The 23,509-nt window shown below is 43.3% G+C and overlaps 1 protein-coding gene across 2 annotated transcripts in view; it reads right to left on the bottom strand.

The window, feature by feature from the left end:
• STXBP1 (syntaxin binding protein 1) overlaps window positions 1-21,824 on the bottom strand; it is a 58,975-nt gene extending 37,151 nt beyond the window's left edge. Inside the window, exon 1 of one of the 2 annotated variants that reach the window (XR_004424624.1) lies at window positions 21,606-21,823. Coding sequence is in view for 1 of the 2 variants with exons in the window: in XM_033122625.1 (XP_032978516.1) it covers window positions 21,606-21,642 (37 nt within the window). In the remaining variant the exon portion in view is untranslated. Of the gene's footprint in view, window positions 1-21,605 lie in introns of both variants that reach the window. The other variant, XM_033122625.1, reaches the window with a different exon arrangement.
• Between the last annotated feature and the right edge of the window lie 1,685 nt (window positions 21,825-23,509).

Genomic DNA, 23,509 nt, shown 5'->3' with positions numbered 1-23,509 from the left:
AGCAGGTCTTACTTCTCATGCCAAATCATGCGTATCTACAGCCAAAACATCGTTCCCCCACTCACTGTCTATGCAGATGGGACGAGAGACCAGGGAGCTGCCGCTTCTCCCTAACCAAGAGGGCCATGGCCCTGGGGGGCTGTTTCCCTGGGAGCCGAAGGGGTGAGTTCCTTCTCAACTATATCCTTTAGGTCCTGGGTAACTCCCAAACTCAACGAATACCTACCGGGCCTGAGAAAAACAGCAGGTGGTCTAAGATTATCTGGGCCTTCAGGTATACCTGAGATACCAACTGGAGTCCCAAAGCGCAGGCTCTAGGGACAGCTGTGAACCTCACGCCCACCTCGTGACGCGCTGTCCTTACAGCCCTGGCACATGACCGCCCTCCACAGTGACATGTGTCAGGACACCTGAGCCCAGGGTGTGGCAAAACCTGAAGTAGCTAATGACTAATAGCAGGTGCACTGGCAGCTTGGGAGAAATGTGTCACCCAAGTGCTCAAAACCACGGGGGAGTTAAAGGTCCACGCCCTGCAGCCCCAACTCCACACTGCCCTGGACGGATGCATCAGGGAGTCGGACGTCTCCAGGCTGTGAGGAGAAGTGCCCCTATTCTGCTGAGGGCTTTCAGGGAGTCTGAATTTGGGCCACAACGGCCCTCCTCTTTTACTACTCCAAAGTACAGAGAATTTCCAGAGTTATTCCGGCTTGATAGTGGCCGTTCTAAAAGAATACACCTCTTGAATAAACCTCAGTGGTGTGAGGATAAATGCTAGTCACTCAGACAAAGGTTGTCCCCACCCCTCAAAATTAAGAAAAAATGCCAAGAGAAGCACTAAAGTTAGACAGATTAGGGAAAATCCAGATTCAGGCATTTGCTTGCTGTGTGACCTTGAGCAAGTTTAAAATGTTTTAAGCTTCCATTTTCCCATCTGCAAAATTAAAATGATAATACTTTAATGACCTGTTGTGAAGATTCATGAGATAAAATGCCTAGTACGGTGCCTGGCACATATGAGGCATTCAACAAAAGGTACTGATTGTGATGTCACTATAAAAATATGTTATTCATACAGACAAGGAAATAAGGAGATTATGACACATTACTTCCATCAATCAGAATTTTCCTTATAATACAAAAATCCTATTGAAAGAACATACATATTAAAAATACAGCTTTAAAAGAATCACAAAATATTTAGATAGCAAACTCTGGGTATTTCACAAAAAACTTTTAAAACTCTGACCCACAATACACATGCAAATACGACATTTTGGAATAGTGGCACCAAAGCGTCAGTGCACATAAATCTCAAATGCAAAATATAAAATTGAACATGAGAATCCTTATCCCTTGCTGAGGGGACAGAGGCTGTCCTCTGGTTACCTAGGAAGAGATGCATTAATGCTGAAGCACAAGTGGGGCCCAGGGAAAGTAAAACATTTGATGTCACAACACAGGCACACAGGACTAGATTTTTAATCTGCTGTTACTTAACATTGTTCTGAAAATTCATTAAGACAAGAAAACAAAATGAGGTGTAATATTGGTAAGAAAGATGCAGAATATCTGCCTGCAGAAATGGGACTCAACTGAAAAACTATTAGAAACATTAAAACATTTAGACAGGCGGCAGAAACAAAATAACTCCATAAAAACCAAGAGGAATTTGACATGGCAACAGTATCCAGTTTCTAGGAAGACCACGCCACTGGTTACCAGCATGTACTGAGCTGGGACCCCACCCCCGTCCATTCTACCCATTCCTGGTAATTCTGCTCTGCCCCCCCCCCCCCCCCCCCCCCCCCCCCCCCCGCCCAGAAGCCTGTTTCTCTTTCCTTGACAGCACTTTCCATATCTGAAGACAGCAGCCACATCTCTGAATGTTACGCTCTGGGCTGATGAGTCTCCTTGCTAAACAAATGCATCATCCCAGGTGGAATAAGGTAATAATACCGTGTTTCCCCAAAAATAAGACCTAGCTGGACCATCAGCTCTAATGCGTCTTTGGAGCAAAAATTAATATCAGACCCAGTATTATATTATTGTATATTACACCAAGTCTTATATTATATAAGAGCCGGTCTTATGTTAAAATAAGACCAGGTCTTATATTAATTTTTGTTCCAAAAGACCCATTAGAGCTGATGGTCCAGCTAGGTCTTATTTTTGGGGAAACACGGTAGTAAACAAGATTGGGGAATGGTTCAAACATGTGAAAACAAGCCTTCCAAGTACTCTCAATTTCCCTCCCTCCAACCCACTCCTGAGGGAACCGAGCACTGCCAGTTCAGAGGGCATCCTTGCAGGTCCTTTTCTGGGCATATACAAGTGTGTGAGAGAACGCAAGTGCATTGAGGCCTGGGGAGGTAAAGGAACTTTCAATGAGTCTACTTCTTTGGTGCTTAAGAACGTATATTGGACAGAACTTTAGAGCTCATCTAAGGCCAGAGTCTAAGTTCCTTGTTTCAGAATTAAGATACTCCCTGCAAAACACAGCCATCTGGAGTGGGCAAGGCCTCTAACTGGTCAGTCCAGAGAGCAGAAACGGGTCTCTGGATCCCTGTCCAAATGCTTTTCCCACTACACACACATACTGTCCCTCAGGCACTAGCATGGACTAGACTCTGAAATTGAACCCAAGTGTCCTTTTCTCTGTTATACTGCAATGGTCACCTTGATACAGCACAGCAAAGTGATTCAGATGGGTTTGGAACCATATGGTTAAGGTTCAGATCTCTGCCCTTCTATTTACTAGCTGTGACTTTGGGCAAGTTATTACACCTCTCGGTGTCAGTTTCCCCATCTATAAAATGGGAACAACCACACATGCCTCATAGCTTTTGTGAGGATTAAATGAGTAATGTGTGTAAAGCACTAATTCAGTGCTTAGAATGATACTTAAGACTCTTGGCTGTCACCAGCATCATCATCGTCTATTTTAAATGGTATTTGACCTTCCTAATAAGGAAGAATCCAACGATTTCCAACTGGTTTCTTATTGCTCCTCCATGGAATTTATGAGATGTCTCCTGTTTTCCAGTTTGTTTCCCTGCGTACACTTCTTTCATTCATTCAACAATGATAATTTATTGCACACTTGCTATGGGCCAGACATCCTTCCAGGCATCGGAAAGGCCATGAAACTACACAAGACTCCTGCTCGCAAGGTTTTATACCTGACGTGGAAGGGAGACAGTCAATAAACTGGAAATAAACAAGATCATTCTAGAGAGTAAGTGCTCAAAGGAAACGAAAAAGGTTAATGAACTGGAGTGTGACGGGGGCTGGGCTGCTCTGAGGAGGTAGCAGAAGGAACCAACCCCGTGAAGAGCTGGGGGAAGTTCCCAGGTACAGGGAGAGCAGGTGCAAAGTCCCCGAGGATGGGACAGGCTACGAATGGAGACTGCAGGTATGGGGACACATGCTGAGCTCAGTGAGGGAGAGGAAGGCCCAGGACGCACTCAGGTCGCCCGGCGTCTCACTTAGTCTTTAAAGCAGAAACTGCTCGCTGAGGAAGGACTGCGGATGTCACTCGCTGCGCTCTGCTCTTTGTACACTAAGCGCCACTCATTCCTCTTCAACATGACAGCTCCCTCCCCATCCCTGCGCTCTCACCCAGCCCACCTCTGATATCTGGCATAAAATAATGACTTAGCCAATGCCTGCAGAATGAATGAACCTGAGTGACACAAGTGAGCAGTGCTTGCTGGGAGGGAAACGAGCAGCTGTGCTCCCGGCATGGCTGGGTGAGGTGATTCCACCAGCGGCTCTGGCAACCACCACACAGCCCCTTGCGACCACCACTCTCCTGACACCCCTGGATTCCCAACTCCCAGTTCAAAGACCACTGCTTGGAAAAAAAGTCTCAGAAACTCTTTCACACGGACTGCTGGGAGAGAAATCTCTTTTTCCTTCAGGAACGTGAAAGGCAAACTATAGCTATTCTAGCCAATACAAGTTTGCAAGCCAGAAAGATCCAGAAAAGTTTTTCCCTTAACTCTCCTCACTCAAATTCCGTGAGGAGTGTGATATTATGTGAGTATATAGATACAAACGCTCAGCTCCAAAGTTTCTGCCATCTTACCATTTCTCGATATACTAATTTTTTAACCAGTGTCTAATTGAGATATCACAACCTTAGCCACAATTCTTTTAAAAGTTCACATTAAAGAAAAAACTCAGTCAATAATTCAGTTGCAATAAGAAAAAAGTCACCCCCAACAGTAGTATCTAACATTTATTGAAGACTTACCATGTGGAGTATGTTGTCCTATACGTTTTACATGTACCATCTCATGTAAAGCTTACAGCGACCCTCGGAAAGGATTATAATCAACTCCTTTTTAAAAGGAAGAAACTGAGGCCCCAGGAAGCGAAGTATCTAGCTATTGCACAATAAAATGCACAAAACTAAATGAAATCTATGGAGGACAACTTCCCCAAAAAGTATAAAGCAATTTCTTGACTTCAAGGAACTTGTAGTCCAGTTGAAGAAACAAGACATTATACCCACAGCATAAGATAAAAAGTCATTCAGACCCTGATGCGCTGCTGGTGGGAATGTGAAATGGTGCAGCCTCCTTGGAAACCAGCCTGGCAGCTCCTCAAATGGCTGAATGTAGGGTTAGCGTAAGATTCAACAATTCCACTCCTAGGTATATACCTAAGAGAAATGAAAACATACATCTACACAAACTTATAAATGCATGTTCACAGCAGCATTGTTCATAATAGCTAAAAAGTAGAACGAACCCTGGGCCGGCCCAGTGGCTCAGGCGGTTGGAGCTCCACGCTCCTAATTCCGAAGGCTGCCAGTTCGATTCCCACATGGCTCAGTGGGCTCTCAACCACAAGGTTGCCTGTTCAACTCCCCCAAGGGATGGTGGGCTGCGCCCCCTGCAACTTGCAACGGCAACTGGACCTGGAGCTGAGCTGCGCCCTCCACAACTAAGACTGAAAGGACAACAACTTGACTTGGAAAAAAGTCCTGGAAGTACACACCGTTCCCCAATAAAGTCCTGTTCCCCTTCCCCAATAAAATCTTTTTTTAAAAAAAAGTAGAACCAACCCAAGTGGCCTTCAACCGATGGATGGATAAATGAAGTCTATCCATACAGTGGAATATTATTCAGCCATAAAAAGGAATGAAGTACTGATACATGCTACAACACGAATGAACCTTTAAAACATGCTAAGTCTAAGAAGCCAATCACAAAGAACCACATTTGTGTGAGTCCATTTACAGGAAATGTCCAGAACAGGCCAATCCATAGAGATAGAAAGTAAATTAGTAGTTGCCTAGGGCAGGGGGGATAGGGAAGTTGGGGTGATATCTAAGAAGTACAGAGTTTCTTTTTGGGGTAATGACAGGATTCTAAAACTGTGATGATGCCTGCGTGCTTCTGTGAGTACACAAAACCCAGCAAACTGTACACTTTAAATGGTGATTGGTAAGGTATGTGATTCATATCTCAAGAAAGCCGTTTTTAAAAGATCATCAGAGAATTTTAGATGAAAACTTCAAACTCAAAAAAATAATGCAGGGGTGGGAGATGAGGGTAAAGGGGATCAAATATATGGTGACGGAAGGAGAACTGACTCTGGGTGGTGAACACACAATGGGATTTATAGATGATGTAATACAGAATCGTACACCTGAAATCTATGTAACTTTACTAACAATTGTCACCCCAATAAACTTTAATTGGGAAAAAAAAAGCAGTTTTGCTTAAGACAGAACTGCCCCAGGCCATCTTCATCTGAAGACAGGTACCCGGACTTACCCTATAAAATAGCAGTTATCTAAAATTATAATTTCCTATGAATTGTATTGAAATTATACTTTGTGGAAGTGAGAGTGACCAAGAGAGACCACATATCGTCAGGGCAGGAACAGGGCAGGGCGCCCTCTAAGTGTTCGATGACAGCTGGTAAATCTGGGGATGGTCCTGTTTAGCTTCAATTGGGGGTGGTGGGGATGAGAGAGGAGGGAGGAGGCCGGGTGCTTGGGGTGGTCACAAGCTTTAGGCCGTGCAGAGATGGGGGAACAGTGACTTGATTCCACGCCCTTGTAAGCACACCCAGAGGTTGTGTAAGACTCAGATGTCCAATATTATGACATCCAAACCCTGGGCTGCTGCCAGGATCTGAGAGGAGTGCCTGATATCCGAGAAACCAAATCCTAAGCCCAGACCCATAAAGATGCTGAAGACGGTTACAGAAATGACCATTCACTTTCTCTTTCACAAGAAATCCTCATTTTCAATCTAATTTTCCACATTCTGTTTCAAAAGGTTTAGAACCAAAAAGTTAAGGAGCTAGAAAGTCTCTAAAGCAACGCCTCATGGACCTTGGAACTTTGATTAGTAGAAAGGAAATTTTAAACTGGGGACAAAAAGAGATCAGAAATAGGGTTTCCCAGTCCTACTTTAGTCACTGCACCTCAGTTCCAAAGGAGCCATTTTCTTCTTGCTGAGGTTGCCTATAACACAATGTTCCTTGGATAAAAGGAGCTGGGAAATGACCAAACATGTGCAAATAAAAACATCAACCAAAAAAGGAAACCAAAACAATTTATATCTTCTTAAAATCAATAGCTTATAGTAGTAAATACTATTTAGTTACATTAACGTGTTCAGCAAAAAGACCGAACAAAGACAAAAAGTGGTGAAATGGTAATTAATCTTCCAGGACAGAAAGCACCACGATTGGAAAGAAGACATTTTTAAAAGAAAGGACTCAAGAATGAGGGCCGTTTTTATACAAGACAATGAGTGATACTATCATGCAGCCATTTGGGAGGCATTTTACATTTGCTAAAGAAACAAAACAAAACAAAACCCGCTGCCCTTGCACGGCACCCTCGGCAGCACAGCTCCTCTGCTAGTGGTCCAATGGTCTGCCAGCCTCTGTCTACCTGTTTCTCCGCAAAGCGCTGTCCTTCTCCTGATACAGCCTCTGTGACGGCTGCAGTGATTCCGCCTGGAACTGCAGGCACCGAGAATCACTATCTGTCTTGATCTCGAAAGGAACCCACGATGTGGCCAGTACCTTATATTGGTACATGTGGCATATAATGGCCCCAAATCATATGTCTTGACTTAAATGGGAGTTTCCCTAAGGACTAAAGGGTTAGGGAACATACACTTTGGAAAGAAAGAGGGGGAAAGAATGGAATGTTTCATATAATTCCAGAAACCCAGAGCAGACAGGGGACATAAAGATGACCACCTAGTCCAGCGGTTTTCGATGGAAAGTGATTTTACCCTTTGGGGTACATTCAGCAATGTCTGGAGACAGTTTTGATCGTCACAATTGGAGGGTGCTATGGGCACCTAGTGGGGAGAGGCCAGGGATCTGCCAAACATTCCGTAATGCACAGGCTCACACGACCCAAAAGGTCAGCGGTGCAGAGGTAGACAAAACCTGATTTTGTCCATTTTATAAAGAAACAGAACCTGACAGAGTCGGAGGGACTTGTCCATGACAGCGGTTAGGAATCATCTTATTTTGAAGCCCAAGATTCTGATCAGCCCAATCTGTTCTGATCGAAGATTTAATCTGCTTCAGGTCTGAGATATTTAAAAAATGCTTCGTCTCACACAGCGTGACAAGACCACAGGCTCAAGCCTCCTCTGGAACCGTCAACACAGCCATTCTAGAGGTGTCAAAGTGACATGACAAAAGCCCCTGGGAAGCTTCCAGATGGCAGAAATGGTTTCCCCCATTCCCATCCCCCAACACACACAAAGGTCTAATTTCAGGAGGGCTGCTTCCTTTTCCCAAATCCGGGTAACTGGTTGCAATAAGATACCAGGAAAAGAAAACATCCTGTTGGGTTTTGGGCTCAGGATCAAGCGCAAGAAGAAGTTGGAGCTCCAAGAAGAGAAGAAACATTGAAAATCTAAAAGAAATAGCTGAGTTTGCACGAACTTTCACTGAATATGCATGCAGACTGGGTGACTTTCTCATCAGGCTTCCATACTCTACAGAAAAGATTCTGCTTCTTGTGTTTTAATACACAGCACCCATGTAGGTTTTTTTGTTTTTTTTTCTTGTCTGCCTAACTCACCTAGACCAGAGGCCATTCTCTCTGGCCATCTATTTGTACCAAAACGTGTAGGTGGGCTCTTTGCCCCTCCCATTTACTTAGGCACTGTTTAAATATTGCCCTCAGAATATGTGTGTGAGGATAATGTTTTTTGCCCCGCCTTCAGCTAGGGGATGGGTCGGTGGTGGAGAACTGACTGGTGAAGTCTGTCTCTCCAAACTATATATATAATTTAGTAAAAAGTTCTATGCCAAAGACCATTCCATTGAGGATGTATATTGGGGTGTAGCAGGGGGTACCCAGCATAAGAAGAAATGATCTCAAGCTTCACTTGATTTCCTGCTTCACGGGGAGCTAATGAGCCAATTCCAAATGAAATTCCTGGATTTGGGGTGTCCCAAATATTTTTTTAACCTGTCTCTATTTAGTCAGATTTTTGTTTGCTGCCCAATTAGCTCTAGAACTCTAGCAGACTGTTTCCATTCTCCTCTGGGCGGGAAAGGAAAAAAGTTGCCAAAAGAGCCAGTCATTTTGCTATGTTAAGAAACTAGGATGGGGTGGTCCCCAGCCTCCGGCTGGCAGCCACTCCCCTCCTTCCTTCCTGGACTGCAGTTCTTAGAAATGATAAAGCCTTATTTTTAAATTCTGAGTCTGTGGTCTTCTTTTCTACAATAGATGTGTGGTAACTGACTTCACAGGCCGAGGAAAGCTGAATCTGAAGTGGAGACCTAAGCCAGGAGGAAAGCACACTGAAAACCAGTGAAAGCTCCCCAGAAGGATCCTTAACCGTTTTGGGAACTGGAAGCACCGGGTACCTCTGGAACCTAAAAAAATGGGGCATAAGGCATCCCTTCAACCACTTCCCGTCACTGGGTGACTGTCCCAACATGGTGTAACACTGAAAATTTCCTCTTCAGAGGGTGGAGAGCGTCCCTGGACTGGGGTACCCAAGACACAGTTGAGAGCGTGAGTTCAATACTGAAAACAGAAGGACTGACTATATGTATGAATTGTTGAGAACTACCCTCCACATTCGGGCCCTCTTCACCCACTCAGCTCCCAGAAGTCTGGCAGCTAGACCTTTATCTCCCAGGCAGGAGACAGAAAGAGACTTCTCTGGGGCACTGAGCCCAAGAAGAAAAATCTGAGGATACTGACACTGGGGATCCCCAGCAAACAGCGCCCCGGGACCAGACGCGTCCACAAGGTCAGTGCTCCCAATCAGCATGGACCGCTCTCATGCTTAATCACAAGCTGCCAACCAGGGTGCGCTACACATCCCAGGAAAGTCCCTACATGGAAAGAGAGACCAAACAAAACAACAACAAGAAAACCTGGAGGAAACAGACTATGAAATGTATTATTATTATTATTATTATTTTGTTTTTCATTTTTTAACGAGAGAGACATAAAAGGAGATTGTCCCACAGCTCAATGATGCCTCTTGTTTTTTCCCCCCAGCTTTTTTTCTATGTTTCACTTTGGATAGTTTCTATTGCTGTATCTTCAAATTCATTAATTTTTTCTTCTGCAATATCTAACCCCTAACCCTAACCCTTTAGTAAAAAGTATATATAGAGAGATAAAAACAAATATGGCAAGAGGTTAATTGTTAAATCTCGGTAGAAGGTAGGTGGGCGACCATTATGCTATTCTTTCAACTTTTCAGTACGTTGTAAATATTTCTTAATAAGAGGTTGGAGGCAGGGAAAGAATGAGCATTGCCACTCTATGAGAGACTGACCAGATCATTTAGTCTCAGTTAAAGCCTGAAAAAGCTTACACTCTAACTTGAATCTCAAAGTTCCTTAAAGAATAAGGGGGGCGGGAGAGAAAGGGAAAGAATGAGGGAGGGAAAGAAAGAGAGTGAGAAAGAGAGAGAGAGAGAGAGAGAAGGAGCAAAAGGAGAAAGGAGGAGAAGGAGTAAGAAGGGGGACGGAAGTGGGAGGAGGAGGAGAGAAGACACTGACAGGACTACAAAACCCAAACAGGAAAGTTCAAGGTAACCCACCCTCAGCTCACCTGAGGGAAAGCAAACTGGAAAACTCTCAGTGGACACATGATTGCCTCATCTTACAATCCCGGAGAAGCACTTTTACCCAAACACGATGAGGTCTAGAGACTGAGTAATTTTAAGGGTCTGCCTCACAGTAATCGATTGTTGAAAGCCCAGAGCGTGAAATTAACCCAAAGTGGAGGGAGACTTGCTCAGCTCCAATGTTCTATTTTCCACAAAAACTAGCAACTAGAACCAACAATATCGATGTGTCCAGAGGCCAGGGAAAGGCCTCTCCCCTTCCTCCCTTGGCTACACCAATGATCAGAAGATGGGCGAAAAGAAACTCTGAGAGAAGAGGATCAATGAGCGTGCTTCCCCCTGCCACTCCCAGCACGGGGGCTCTGAAAACCATCTACGCCTAAAAGTTCTTTCTTCTTCCCCCTCGGGTGCCAAACAGAAGCAGCTTTGTTCCTGCCGCCATTAAAGGAGGTTTGGGAGGCTCATCTGCAACTGGGTTAGAATTGACTGGAAAGTCCTGAGCTGTATCTAAGCCGAGTATACGAAGCCCCTCACAATTGTAACAGTCCTGGAAGCTTATATTTGTCACTGTGAATCCTTGCCGGCACAGAACACGAAAATATCACTGTCTGTCCCCAGTAGCTACAGAGAAGGACAAAAATCTGCCAGTGTGGTTCACCCAACAGACTCGTACAACCTGACTTCCTGCTCTGGGTGAGAGTCTGGACTAGATGCTTCTGAGACCCTTCCCAAGGCCAAGAGTCTACAGCGTGACGGCACCTTGACACAGCACAAATCCCAAATCCTCAGAGCTTCGTATTTTGATCGACTACAACCATTTCCTCATTTCTTCCTCAAAACAATCCTGAACAATGAAGTTCACAGAGGCGAGGGCTGACGTGAAGACAGGGGAAACATCACAGGAGAAAAACTGAAAAGTTTCTACCTGCCGAGCCTCCCAGCCTGGAGAGCGGAGGCTCGTTCCTGCAAGAAGACTCCGTTGCTGGCTCAAGCTGGCTTTGAGGCTACGTGGGGGCGGGCCCTCGACACACAGCTCGGCTAGATTCTCTCTCCTGTCTCTGACTCTCAAGCCTGCTAGCTCTGCTTCCTACCTGCCCTCAGACAGTGCACAAGCACCTGAAACACCGGGCCTGCAAAAGCGGCTCTTCCTCAACAAACCTGTTTCTTCCCCTTCTTCCAGACCTCAGTGAATGGCAAGGCCGTCCATTTGGCTGCCCAAGCCAGAACACTGGGGATCTTTCCCAACTCCTTTTCCTCATCCTCCACATCCAGTCAATCACCGTGACCTGACACTCTTACCTCCCAAGACTCCTCCAAGTAGATCTAGCTCTCCACCAGCCATTTCTCCAGCCCTGGCAGAGATCCCACTCTCCCCATCACTCTCTCCAGCCTGGACCACCATCACAGCTTCCTAACTGAACCATCTGGCTTCAGTCTCCCTCCCTTCCATCCATGCTCCACACAGCAACCAGAGATCTTTCTAAGCTAAATACTAACCATGTCTCTCCCTGACTTAAAGCCATCAGTAGTGTTCCACTGCTCCTGAGATAAACATAAAAGTCCTTTACAAAGACAGGAAAGCAGTGAGCACCTCTCCAACTCCCTCTGCACACGCCCTCACCCCCCAATGAGACAGGTTAGTTAGCATGTTGCTAGGTGGACTGGGGGGTTCCTGGTGGAATAAACAAAAAGCAGCCATGTCCTGAAACTCCAGGGTCTGGAACGTCTCCTTCACTCCAGGACAGAGACATGAGAATACGTCTTAAAGTTAATAAATAATCTCAAATCCCTTCTGGCAGGATGAAGGAGCAGATCTGATAGATAGGAATGGGTTGGTTTGTTAATCCCTTCAGGATGAGCAAACAGGACAAACCTGATAGATGAATTCCATTAGAAGTTTCCAGCCCCCTTCCCCAAGCAGGCAAGGGAAGGTATAAAAGTAAGAGCTTTTGCCTCAGTCACTGGGCACCCCCATTCGAGACCCCCTCCCACTCTGGAGCTGCAACCTCTTCTCCTGCCTCTATCCTTTTTTTAAAACTTTTTGCTTCTCCCTAGTCCATGTGTCCATTCTTGAGCTTCACGAGACACGATCCCGGCCCACACCCAGAAACTGCCGGCAGATCCAACATCATTTACATCATTTGGGGACTCACAGGAAAATATTCCTACTTCACCAGCATTAGCCAACCGAACCTGTCTCATTTTCTTGCCAAGCCTGGACATTGTCCCCCACAGGTGCCACCAACACCAGCCTTCTCCTGGCTAACTGCCTCGTCCTCCAGGTCTCCCTCAGCCTCCCTCACTCCCCAGGCCTTGTTGGGGGCTCCCCCATGTGCTCCAACATCATCACACCATTTGCCTTTCTTAGGGCGCTTACCCCAATGCGCTCACCACTACCTGTCTGAATCCCACTAGGACCAGGTCCACTTATATTTGCACACCATTGTATCTGCTGCCCTTAGCACGACATCTGGCACGCAGGAGTGACTGCATAAATATTTGCTGAATGAATGAAAATTTGGTCCCGGAACCCTCCGAGTCATGCTGAAACAGAAACAAACCACGATATATGGCCCTGGGTTTCTCTGACGTCTCAGAAATCCTCCAAAGAGTAACTGCTGAAGACTGACTCAAATCTGTATCTTCACAGCTAGGCTCCAGGGATTCTTTTTTTTTTTTTTTTTTTTTTTTTAATTTGTTTGCTTTTCTTTACTTTTCTCCATCTCTCTCTAATTTTTCTTTTTATTCCCAAGAATAAAATAGGCTTTCCTGTGTGATAAATACTTACTATCTCATTCACTTCCTACAAGGTCAGCTCTTAGACCAAATAATTAGTAGACATTGAAAGTAAATATCAGTGGCATACAAAAAAACAGAAAGAAAGAAATGTTGGAAACCTGCCCTCTGAGAGCTGGCAGTTTGAGCAGCAGTAGTGATCTTGCTTTGGAGCCCCAGAGAGGTATATTAAGATCAGATCAGTGTACGTCAGAAGTAAATTGCCGTTTTAACCCATGCAAACTTCCCCCAAAGGGCATCAGAGTGGGCAAAAGCGGCTGTTGTCTAGTGATTATTAGATTATGTGTCTATCAAAAGTATGAGTGAAGTGATTAATTTCTTTGATTCTTTTAATGATTTATTCAGTAACCTTGAGCCAGTAAACTAATCTCTGTAATTATAGCTGTAAAATCGGAACCCCTTATAGTGACTCTTTCTTGTCTTCCAAGCAATTTCTTTTGTATATATTATTTTATGTGAGCCTTAAAAGAATTCTGTGATGCTGGGATTAGAATTCCCACTGTAAAAAAACGGTTAAATAACATGTCCAAGTCAACCAGCCACTAAGCGTTAAAACTGGGACTATCAGCTGGATGTCTAATTTCTAGTCCAGAACTGTTCCACTACCCAACACTTTCTCTCTGATTAAAAAATAATAATAATATTTGGGGGAGCAACAGCCCTGCACAGAAGGAATTGATTGAGGCAATCAAGTAAGAGGATCAGGTGGGGATTTTCCAAGCGCTTCTCCTATAGTCACGAGGATGAGGGTTCAAAATTTATGGCTGTTGAATTGCCAGTGATAACTATAAAATTTGGCCCAGCTACTCCACTGAAGAAAAGGTACTTCATTAGCTGCCAAATACCTGTTTGTCTAAGAGGTATTGTGTGCCAAAAAACAAGCCAGAAGGAAAATCTCCGTAGCAGCACTATGTATACGCCCTTTTTGGGTCCTGTGGCAGAGACGTGCTCTCTCACATCTGATGGGTAACACATGAATGATACCTGAGCCCCAAACCACCTCTTATGGAAATTGTGCCCCGATTTAAACTACTTGTCACCCCATAAGAGTAACACCGAGTTCAAAACAAAGGAGGACTATATTTTGAATGGCAAGAATACTGTATATTAAAAACTATGGGGCAAAAACAAAACAAACCTATGGGGGTAAGGGGGGTAAAACCTATGGGATTCAACCAAAGCTGTACTCAGATAAAAAAATCATATCCTCAGATGCTTTTATTAGAAGAAAAAAATTAAGCAGGCATTTGATTCTAGAAATTAAATTAAGAACACACACATACAACCTAGAAGAAATTGATATTTTTAAAAAGACAATTAAAATAGAATGACTAGTCTCTAGGAAGTATTTCCACAAAAAAAATAACAAAAACAGGGTAGAATAAGAAAGGAGATCACAACTACCAATGCAGAATACATTTTAAAAAATTATACATATTTAATTTAAAGTCAATAAATTTGAAAAATTTAAGGCCTACTTTATAAGGAAATATAAATTGCCAAAATGGACTCAAGAAGTAGAAAGCCTAAGTAAATAGTAATCAAATAAATTTTAAAAAGCTGTCAAATACTTATCCTCTTCCCCGAAATAGTTTTATAGAGAAATCATTTCTAACCGTCAAGGAATAGAATCAATAATGTAAAAATTTTGTAGGGGGTCAGATGGGCACTTGTCTTATTAGGGAGACCACTTCATGGACGGTGTAGATACCTGAGCACTGCACTGCACATCTGAAGCTGAAGCTGAATAATATGGAACATCAACTATAATTCAATATAGATATAGTCATGTGATGTGTTGTACAGCATAGGGAATAGAGTCAGTGGAACTGTAACAGCTATGTATGATATCAGAGGGGTAGTAGATTAGGGGAGGGGGGTTGTCACTTTGTGAGGGGTGTAAATGTCTAACTAGTACATCGTTTTGTACACCTGAAACTAATTTAAAAAATGGCTTGCAAAATAAATAAATAAATAACAGTCAAGGAAGGGATTTTCCAAGTTATTTCATCTGTTCTGGAACATATAAAAAGATGGGAACTTCCCAATCCATTTAAGGAGAGAGAAATTCTGATGCAGAAGATCTGAAAAAGATTTAAGAGAGGAAGAAAAATAGCATATATATGTATATATATGTAAAATATATATAAAATATACTGTTCAACTGTTCATTCCAAATATTTATTGCACGCCCACTATGTACCAGCACTATTCTCCTAGGTGCTGGGGATACAGCCGTGAACAAGACAGTCTAAGCTCTCATAAAGCTTACATTTGGCTGGTGGAGGCAGGCATAAACCAACAAATAATCCAGTAAGTATGACATGTCAGATTTGTTACAAACTGGAACTTGCCTACACTGTTGGTGGGAATATAAAATGGTGCAGCCACTTTGGAAAACAGTTTGGCAGTTCCTTGAAAGTTAAATATAGAGTAACCATACGGCCCAGCAAGTCTATTCGTAGGTATCTACCCAAGAACAATGAAAAGATGTTTTTAAAAAATAAAATAACTGACTCTGGGTGGTGAACACACAATAGAATTTATAGATGATGTAATACAGAACTGTACACCTGAAATCTATGTAACTTTAATAACAACTGTCACCCCAATAAACTTTAATTAAAAAAAAAATAATAAAAATAAATAAATAAATGTAATGTAAATTCTTCCAATCCATGAATACAGTATATATTTCCACGTATCTAATCCTTCTTTGATTTTTTTTCTTCAGCGTTTCGTAGTTTTCAGCATCTAGATCGAGAACATGTTCTGTTGGATTCATACCTAAGTGTATCATGATTTTTGTTCTACTATAAATGGTATTATTTAAAATTTCAATTCTAATTGTTCATTGCTAGTATATAAAAGTACAATTGATTTTTGTAAATTGACTTTGTATCCTGCAACCTTGCTAAACTACATACAATTCTCCTCATAGGGTTGCTCCCTTATTTGTGACGCTAACAATTAAGATTTTCACATTGTAATACAGCAAAGAAACTAAAATATTAAAAGTAAACTTGTTAAAATACCAATTCTCCCCAAACTGATTTATAGAGTCAACACAATTCCAATCAAAATCCCAGAAATATCTTTAAAACAGAAATCAGACAAGCTGATTCTATAATTTATATGGAAAAGCAAATGAACCAAAAGAATCAAAACAATTTTGAAAAAGAATAAAGTTGGAGGACTCATAATACATCGTTTTGTCTTACTTTAAAGCTCCAATAATTGAGACAGACTGGGTGTTGGTGAAAGCATACATATTGATCCATGAAACAGAACATGGAGCCCAGAAACAGACCCACTCATACATAGCCAACTGATTTCAACAAAGAACAAAGATAATTCAATGGAAAAAAGTCTAGCCTTTTCAACAAATGGTGCTAGTAATGGACATTCACATACCAAAAAAATTCATGTACACACAAAAATGAACCTTGATCATAGCTCACACAATACACAAAAATTAACTCAAAATGGATCAGACTAAATGTAAGGCCTAAAACTACAAAACTTCTAGAAGAAAACATAGGAAAAAAACATACTAGAAAATCTTTGTGAACTTGGGGTTAGGCAAAGATTTCTCAGATAGGATACCAAAAACACAATTCATAAAAGAATAATTGAGAAATTGGACTTCATCAAATTTCTTCTGCTCTATAAGAAATACTGTTAATAAAATGAAAAGACAAGCCACAACTGTGAGAAAATATTTACAAATCACATATTTGATAAAGGACTTGTACCCAAAATATATAAAGACCTCTCAAAACTCAATAAGAAGAAAACAAACAACCCAATAGAAAATATGTGAAAGATTTGGACATTTTACCAACGAAGATATACAGGTGGCAAATAAACACATGAAAAAATGCTTCACATTATTAGTTATTACAAAAATGCAAATTAATACGAGACACCACTGCCTATCAGAATAACTACAATTTTAAAAACTGATAATACCAAGTACGAACAGGGCTGCTGTTGGAAACATAAAATGGTATAGATACTTTGGAAAACAATTTGACAGTTTCTTATGAAGTCAAACATACACCTGTCATACAACCCATTAATTCCACTCCTGGGTGTTTATATATCCAAGTGATATATTCACACAAAAATCTGTGTGTGAATGCTTATAGAAGCATTATAGAAGCATCAGTAATTGCCCCAAACTGCAAATAACTCAAATGTCCTTCATCTGGGGAATGGATAAACAAACCGTATATCCATAGAACAGAATAGTAGACAGCAATGAGAAGGGACAAAGGACTGATATAGGCAACAGGGATGACTCTCAAATGCATTTTGCTAAATTAAAGAAGTCATATTCAAAAAGCTACATACTACAAGTCTATTGATATGACATTCTGCAAAAGGCAAAACTATAGAGGAAGTAAGCAGTTCAGTGTTTGCCGGGGGCTGGGGGTGGAAGGAGACGTTGACTAGAAAGAGGCAGCACAAGAGAATCTGAGGGCGTGATGGGTACTGTTTCGTATTTTGATTATGGTGGTGGTTACGTGACTGTCTGTAATGGCTGAAATTTGAAGAACTCTTCACTAAAAAGGGTGAATTTTACTGTATGCAAATCTACCTTACTTTTTAAAAATGAAAAAAACGCATGTACTTAATATAGTTCAAAATAGACTTGTTATTTGTATGCTAACCAAAGTTTCTTTAAGAGAAAGTGTAGAAAATGAATGACAATTGCTTCTATCGAGGTGTCTGTCCTCTCAACTTCTGACACAGCCTATGTGTCATGGCCCCATCTGAAAAAGGTATGTATTTAATCTACAAATTGAAATTACGTTCTTTTTCAAAAGAATGTGATTCTATAATAATAAGCAAACATGAGGAGAAATTGCTAACAGCTAGGAAACAACAAGAAAAACAAACAGTACATTTTGTAATCCTTGCATCTCTGTAACACTGATAAAACTTCAGGGAACAGGAATAAACTCTTGATTATACAACATGGATTTACATAATTGAAACATCATCTATTAACAAAAAATAGATATAAAATGCGACAAAAAATGAAACTGTCCTTTCTCTTACAATCTCTTTGTAGAGAGCAAAAAACAACTACGTTTTATAGAAAAATAATAATAAAGAAAAAATAAGGTAAAGAAATGAGTAGGACTGGGAATAGAAATGGGTCAGATTACAAATCGTCTATGTTTTTCAGGTCGATTCTTCCATTTTCAAGTTCATTTGCACTTCTTTCAAGAAGCTTATCTGAGACTCTGCTTTCTCCCCCAAAACCCTGGCTCCATAGGACAGAGGTAGTCTATTTCTTCTCGAAATCCTCTAACACTTTTACTGATCTCTTTGTGGATCTTTCCATAATGATAATGCTTACTGAATTTACTGTATGCCAAGAACTGTGCTAAATGCTATACCTCCGTTACCTCACTTAATACTCACAGAACACCACTATGTAGGCGCTATTATTACCCATTTTATAGATGAAGAAATTGAGGCACAAAAATGCCCCATTTCTTGCCAAAATCACCTAGCTAATAAGTGGTAGATCAGAATTTTATCCCAGGTAGTCTACTTCCAGAGCCCATTCTCTGAACTGCTATACATGAAGATTAAGTCATTCATTATTTACTGAGTACCAAGCACTAATTCACACACCAAGGATAGACATAAGAATAAGACAAGCTCCTACTTTCCCCTGGAGGAACTTCTGATCTAGTTGGGCCAGACCAACACAAAGAAGTACAATGCACTGAGCATACCCTAAGTGTCTGGGAAGTGACAGGGAAAGCATCTCAGGATTGTCTATGTCTGTCACAAAAGTATGAGTCTCCCATATTTTAGTTGTCCTGTGTTCTTCCATAGTTCCTAGCAGGCTCTCAACAAATATGTGTTGAATGAACAGCTAAAGTTGACCCATTTCTACTTTTGTTGTGCCTGTACCTACTGCCACTCTAAAACTCGACTCAGAAAGATGTGACCAGAAGCCAAAAACTACATTTATCTTCCTCTCCATCATATCCTTCATTTATTCATTCATTCATTCATTCAATATTTACTGACTGCCAATTAAGAGCTAGGCACCATGCTTGGCACAGGCTACAGTGGTGAGCACGTCAGATAGAGACACTGCTCTCCTGGAAGAAACGTTCCAGTGGATAAAACAATCAAATACAAAAAACAAAAACACTGGACAAGATCATTTTAGATAATTTTAAGTGCTATGAAGAAAATTAATGAGGAAATATGATAGCCAGTGACTATGGGCTGTTAATGTAGATTGGGAAGATGAGGCAGTGAAGGTGACATTTAAATAGGTGCATGCTGGTTAAAAACATCTTCACTTCACTTTTATTTTTAGAGGGAAAAGGCAAAGCTAGAAACCCCATCCAAAATTAGGAGCCAGAATTAACCGTGTCATCGACAAAGGATTGCAAGTATTTTCCCCCAAAATGTATACCTAACTCAGTTTTATAGGAATATAACACTGTTCACACATTCACCAATTTTATGTGAAATTGGTTTGGTTTTATTTTCGTAAACAGTGGCTTTGCTTTATTTTGGAAAAGAAATTTTGGCTGCATTACATATTGATTTTTTTTTTTTAAGCTTTATGCTTGCTTCTAAAAAAATGGGGGTGGGGTGGGGAGGACTAAGGAGCCACCTGGGTCCTGGCAAAAGGATACAAAAATTTGATCTCTGTAACACTAAAGATTTTGTTTTCAAGCACCTTATTCAAACATTTGAAAGAATGTAACATGTAACATTCACATTCCATAATTCTTTAAAAATAGTTAGAAGGAAATGGTATACTATCTGGGATAATGAAGAAATTTGTTTGTTTTTTACTAATGTTGCAAGGAAACGGGCCACCAGGTTTTAAAAATCAATTAGCACGGATTTTGGCAAGTCATTTAACTGCTCTGAGCCTCCATTTCTTTCCCAGGAGTAAACTGAGGGTATTGACATTACAGGATCCCTAACCGCCTTGATTCTCCTCAGAAAACAGACGATGCATGATTCAGAACCCTACTGCATGGGGAAGGCAGGGGTTATAGTGGGCACTTTTAAAAAACTTACTTGGGGTTCAGCTTTTATAACAATTTACTTCTGATGTAATAGGTCAGTCAGTAACGTTGTACAAGTGGGGATATTTCCTATACACCAATGAAAAGAATGGGAAAGAAAAAACAGTAATGATGCCCAAAAGGAACACTGCACAGACAAAACATTTGATAGCAAAAAAGAGAGAATGTGTGTGCTATAATAGGAGAATCTTTGGAAAGGAAACTAATTTCCACCATTTTTATTCTATTTCCTTTCTCAGTCTCTCCTCCAGAGAAATGCCCAGTTTCAACTTTCTCATCATTCCAAAAGAGGTACCAGAAGCCACAGCGATCCTTACACAATTTTTTGTTAAAAGAAATAGCCAAAATACTGGAGACAGTTTGTCTACACATACCACCAGTCTTATTTAGCAGTGAGAGCGCCGTTTTCCAAATATTACCCACATCAGCCCTCACTCCGCTGGAGCCGACAACTCACCACCATCCATTTTTAAAAATCCATTTACGTTGAGCTTTTCATCCAAACCCATAAACAATCATTTCCTCCCTGCAACAGTGGTTTGAACCGCCCGAAACATTCAGCCAAGCAAAGGCTGAGTCGTGCAAACAGGGAGACTGCAGATTGCGGTGCTGGGCAGGGCCACTCCTCCCGCCGCACACTACAGCGATCCGGGGAGATTTAAGAGGGTTCAGGACCCCGATAAGACCCCGCCCTTGAAGCCAAGACCCTGGGACGGGAGGAGGAGAGAGGCGGCCTCAGCCAGCAGAGCCAAGCGTTTGGAAAACTGGCGTCTCTCCAGCTGCCAGAAGTGGCCCAGGCTGGGCGCGCGAAGCCGCTCCCAGGTGGGTCTCTGCAGCGGGGGACCGCGGCTCTGGCTTCCCGGGAGGGAGGAGGAAGGGGGAGGACGCAGACCGGGATTTCGCTCGTCACGATTCACGAAGGAGGGTGGGAAAGAGGGAGGGGCTGGAGACAGAAAAAGGAGTGGAATCAGGGCGCTTAGGAAATAAAGAAAGCAAGGAAGGGGAGCGGGGGTATGAGGGGAAGGTAACGGGAGTGAAGAGAATGAGGGTGCAGGAGAGAGTGATGGGGTGCAGAAGGGAAGGGCAGTGGGCAGCAGGGGGTAAGGGCGAGGTGAAGGGGGAAGAATGGGGTGCCAGAGGTAAAGGGAGAGGAAAAAGGCATGGAGTGAAGGGGGGATGGAGTGAGGGGAAGAGAAACAGGGTTGAAGACAGGAGAGATGGGGTGAAGAGGGAGGGATGGAGCGATGGGGGTAAAGGCGATGGAGGTTAAGAGGGAAAAGAAGGATGGGGATGAAGGGAGGGATGGGGTGAAGGAGGATGGATGGGGTGGGCGAGGAGGGGAAGGGTGGGATGTAGGGTAAGGGACGCGGTGAAGAGGGGAGGGATGGGGGAAGGGTGAGGAATTCGGGAAGGGGAGAGCGGGGGAAGAAGGGAAGCGGGCTCGGGCCGCAGAAGGCCGGAGGGACTTCCCTCGCAGGGCGGCGCCGGAATAACGGGGCCCTCCCAGCCTTGAGCTCCCAGCCGAGCGGGGCGGGCAGCCAGCGCCGAGGCCCGAGCGCTGCAGGCAGGTACGGCGCCGGGCTCCTCCTGGGCAGCCGCAGCCCCTGACTCTGGTGAGGAAGGCGATTCCACTTACTCTCTCCGACCACGGCTTTGAGGCCAATGGGGGCCATCACGCTGTGCGAGTCTTCGGGCTCAGAGCCTCTTCACGAGCCGCCCGGGGACTCCGCCGCCTCCCGGAGTCAGCGCGCTCTGCTGGCTGCAACCCGCCGTCCCAGAGCCGCGCAAGGGACCGACTGACGCGCGGACTCCGCGCGGGGGCGCGGCGCGAGCCAGAGCGAGGCTGCAGACAGCCGGAGCGCGCGCGGGGGCGGGGCCGGCATGGGGCGGAGCCTCGCGCCAACCGTCGGCGTCACCCGCGCGCCTCTGCCAATCGCACTGCGGCCCGGGGTTCGGCCCCGCCCTCCGAGATGCTGCTGGGCGTGAGGCGCTTTAGGCTGGTGCAAGACCCGCGCCCTCCCCCTCACCTCACGCGCCGCGCGCCCCCGGCAACCGCGCGCTCCCGAGTCGCAGGGTCCTAAAGACCCCTCTGGCGCCTCCACACCTGATTCCCTGGCCACGGGCTACTGACACTCTGCATCCTTCTGTAACCCAGCTGTGGTCCTGTCTTTCCTCTTTCTGGAAGGCTTCCATTTTGAACTCAGGCTAGATCTCTAATTAGTAGTACCCACTCTGAGCCACAACATAACGTGAGGCTTATCACCACCATCTTTATCACCACCTATATCCATCAATCACTGAACTCTTATGTGTCAAGCTCTATGCTAAACCCCTTACATGCATTATCTCATTAAATCCTCACAATTAATTGGGCATTGTTTTAATTTCCATTTTCAAATGAAAAAACTTGAGGCTCAGAGAATTGAGCACTAGACTTGCTGTCAGGCTGTGTATCATTTATCAGCAAACATTTATTGTTCTCTCATTGCTATATGTAAGCCACGATTCTGGGCATTGGAGCTACAGCCACGTACAAGGCAGACTCAGATCTTAGTCTTTGGGTGCTCAAAGTTTAAGAATTTCTAAGCCCCAAATCTGATAAGAATATGCTGTGGGACAACTCTGGTCTCAGTATCTCCTTCCTGGAGTCCACATTTATCAAAGTGGTCCCAGGTCAATTTTCACTAGAATTTCTTTGTTGATGGGGGAGATTAGTTTTGAAATATGGGACAGAGCTCCCCTTTAGCTTCAAAGAAAAACAAATGAGTAGAGCCCATTAAAAATCCAAAAGGAAAGGAGAGGTGGTAGTTGTAAAATCAATGAGTGCTCATTAAGTTTTTGGAACAGCTGTGTGAGATAGGTCATTTTCTTAACAGTATTAAGAAATACAATAATACTTTACAGATGAGGAAACTGAGATTCAGAGAAGATAAGTGCTTTGCTAGTAAATGACAAAGGAAAGATCCAATTTTAGAATCTGAATTCTGAACCATTATTTATACTGAGCCACAGCTAAAGAAGCTGAGGTCTAAAGGAGGACTTTCCCAAGGTCACGCAGTAAACAATGGCTGAGCCAGGACAAGAGGCCACATATCCTGGTTCAGCCATCTTCTCATCCCCACCCCAATCTATCCCAACAGAACCTTCACATGGCTTTACAGAGAGAGAAAATGTTCATCTGTCCTCTCTTCCTGTATGATCTCAGCCTTTTACCCAAGGAAGGTATTGAAAACCTTAGGAGCATTTGGTGAAGGAGGAGATACTTTGTAAACATAATGGGACCTAGGATGCACTTGTGATTCCACATGCTCCCTCCTTGGTCAGCTGGTGCATGTCAGCAGAGACGGCCCTCAAGGAGCCCGGATTCTTGTTGAGGAGACAGACAGGAATCAAGGAGTCACAGGCAGTACTGAGTTACTGTTCCAATGAATTAGTGCTGAAGCAGAAGAACAGGGGGCTGTGAGAGTGAATGGCACTGCCCCTGACCCAGTGGAGGGCGTGGAGATGCAGTCAGGGTAGGCTTCCTGAGATGAGTAAAAG

Source organism: Rhinolophus ferrumequinum, chromosome 12 (assembly GCF_004115265.2).
Source record: "Rhinolophus ferrumequinum isolate MPI-CBG mRhiFer1 chromosome 12, mRhiFer1_v1.p, whole genome shotgun sequence".
In the NCBI taxonomy this organism is placed as follows: domain Eukaryota; kingdom Metazoa; phylum Chordata; class Mammalia; order Chiroptera; family Rhinolophidae; genus Rhinolophus; species Rhinolophus ferrumequinum.
This window is presented reverse-complemented; position numbering and strand designations above follow the sequence as displayed.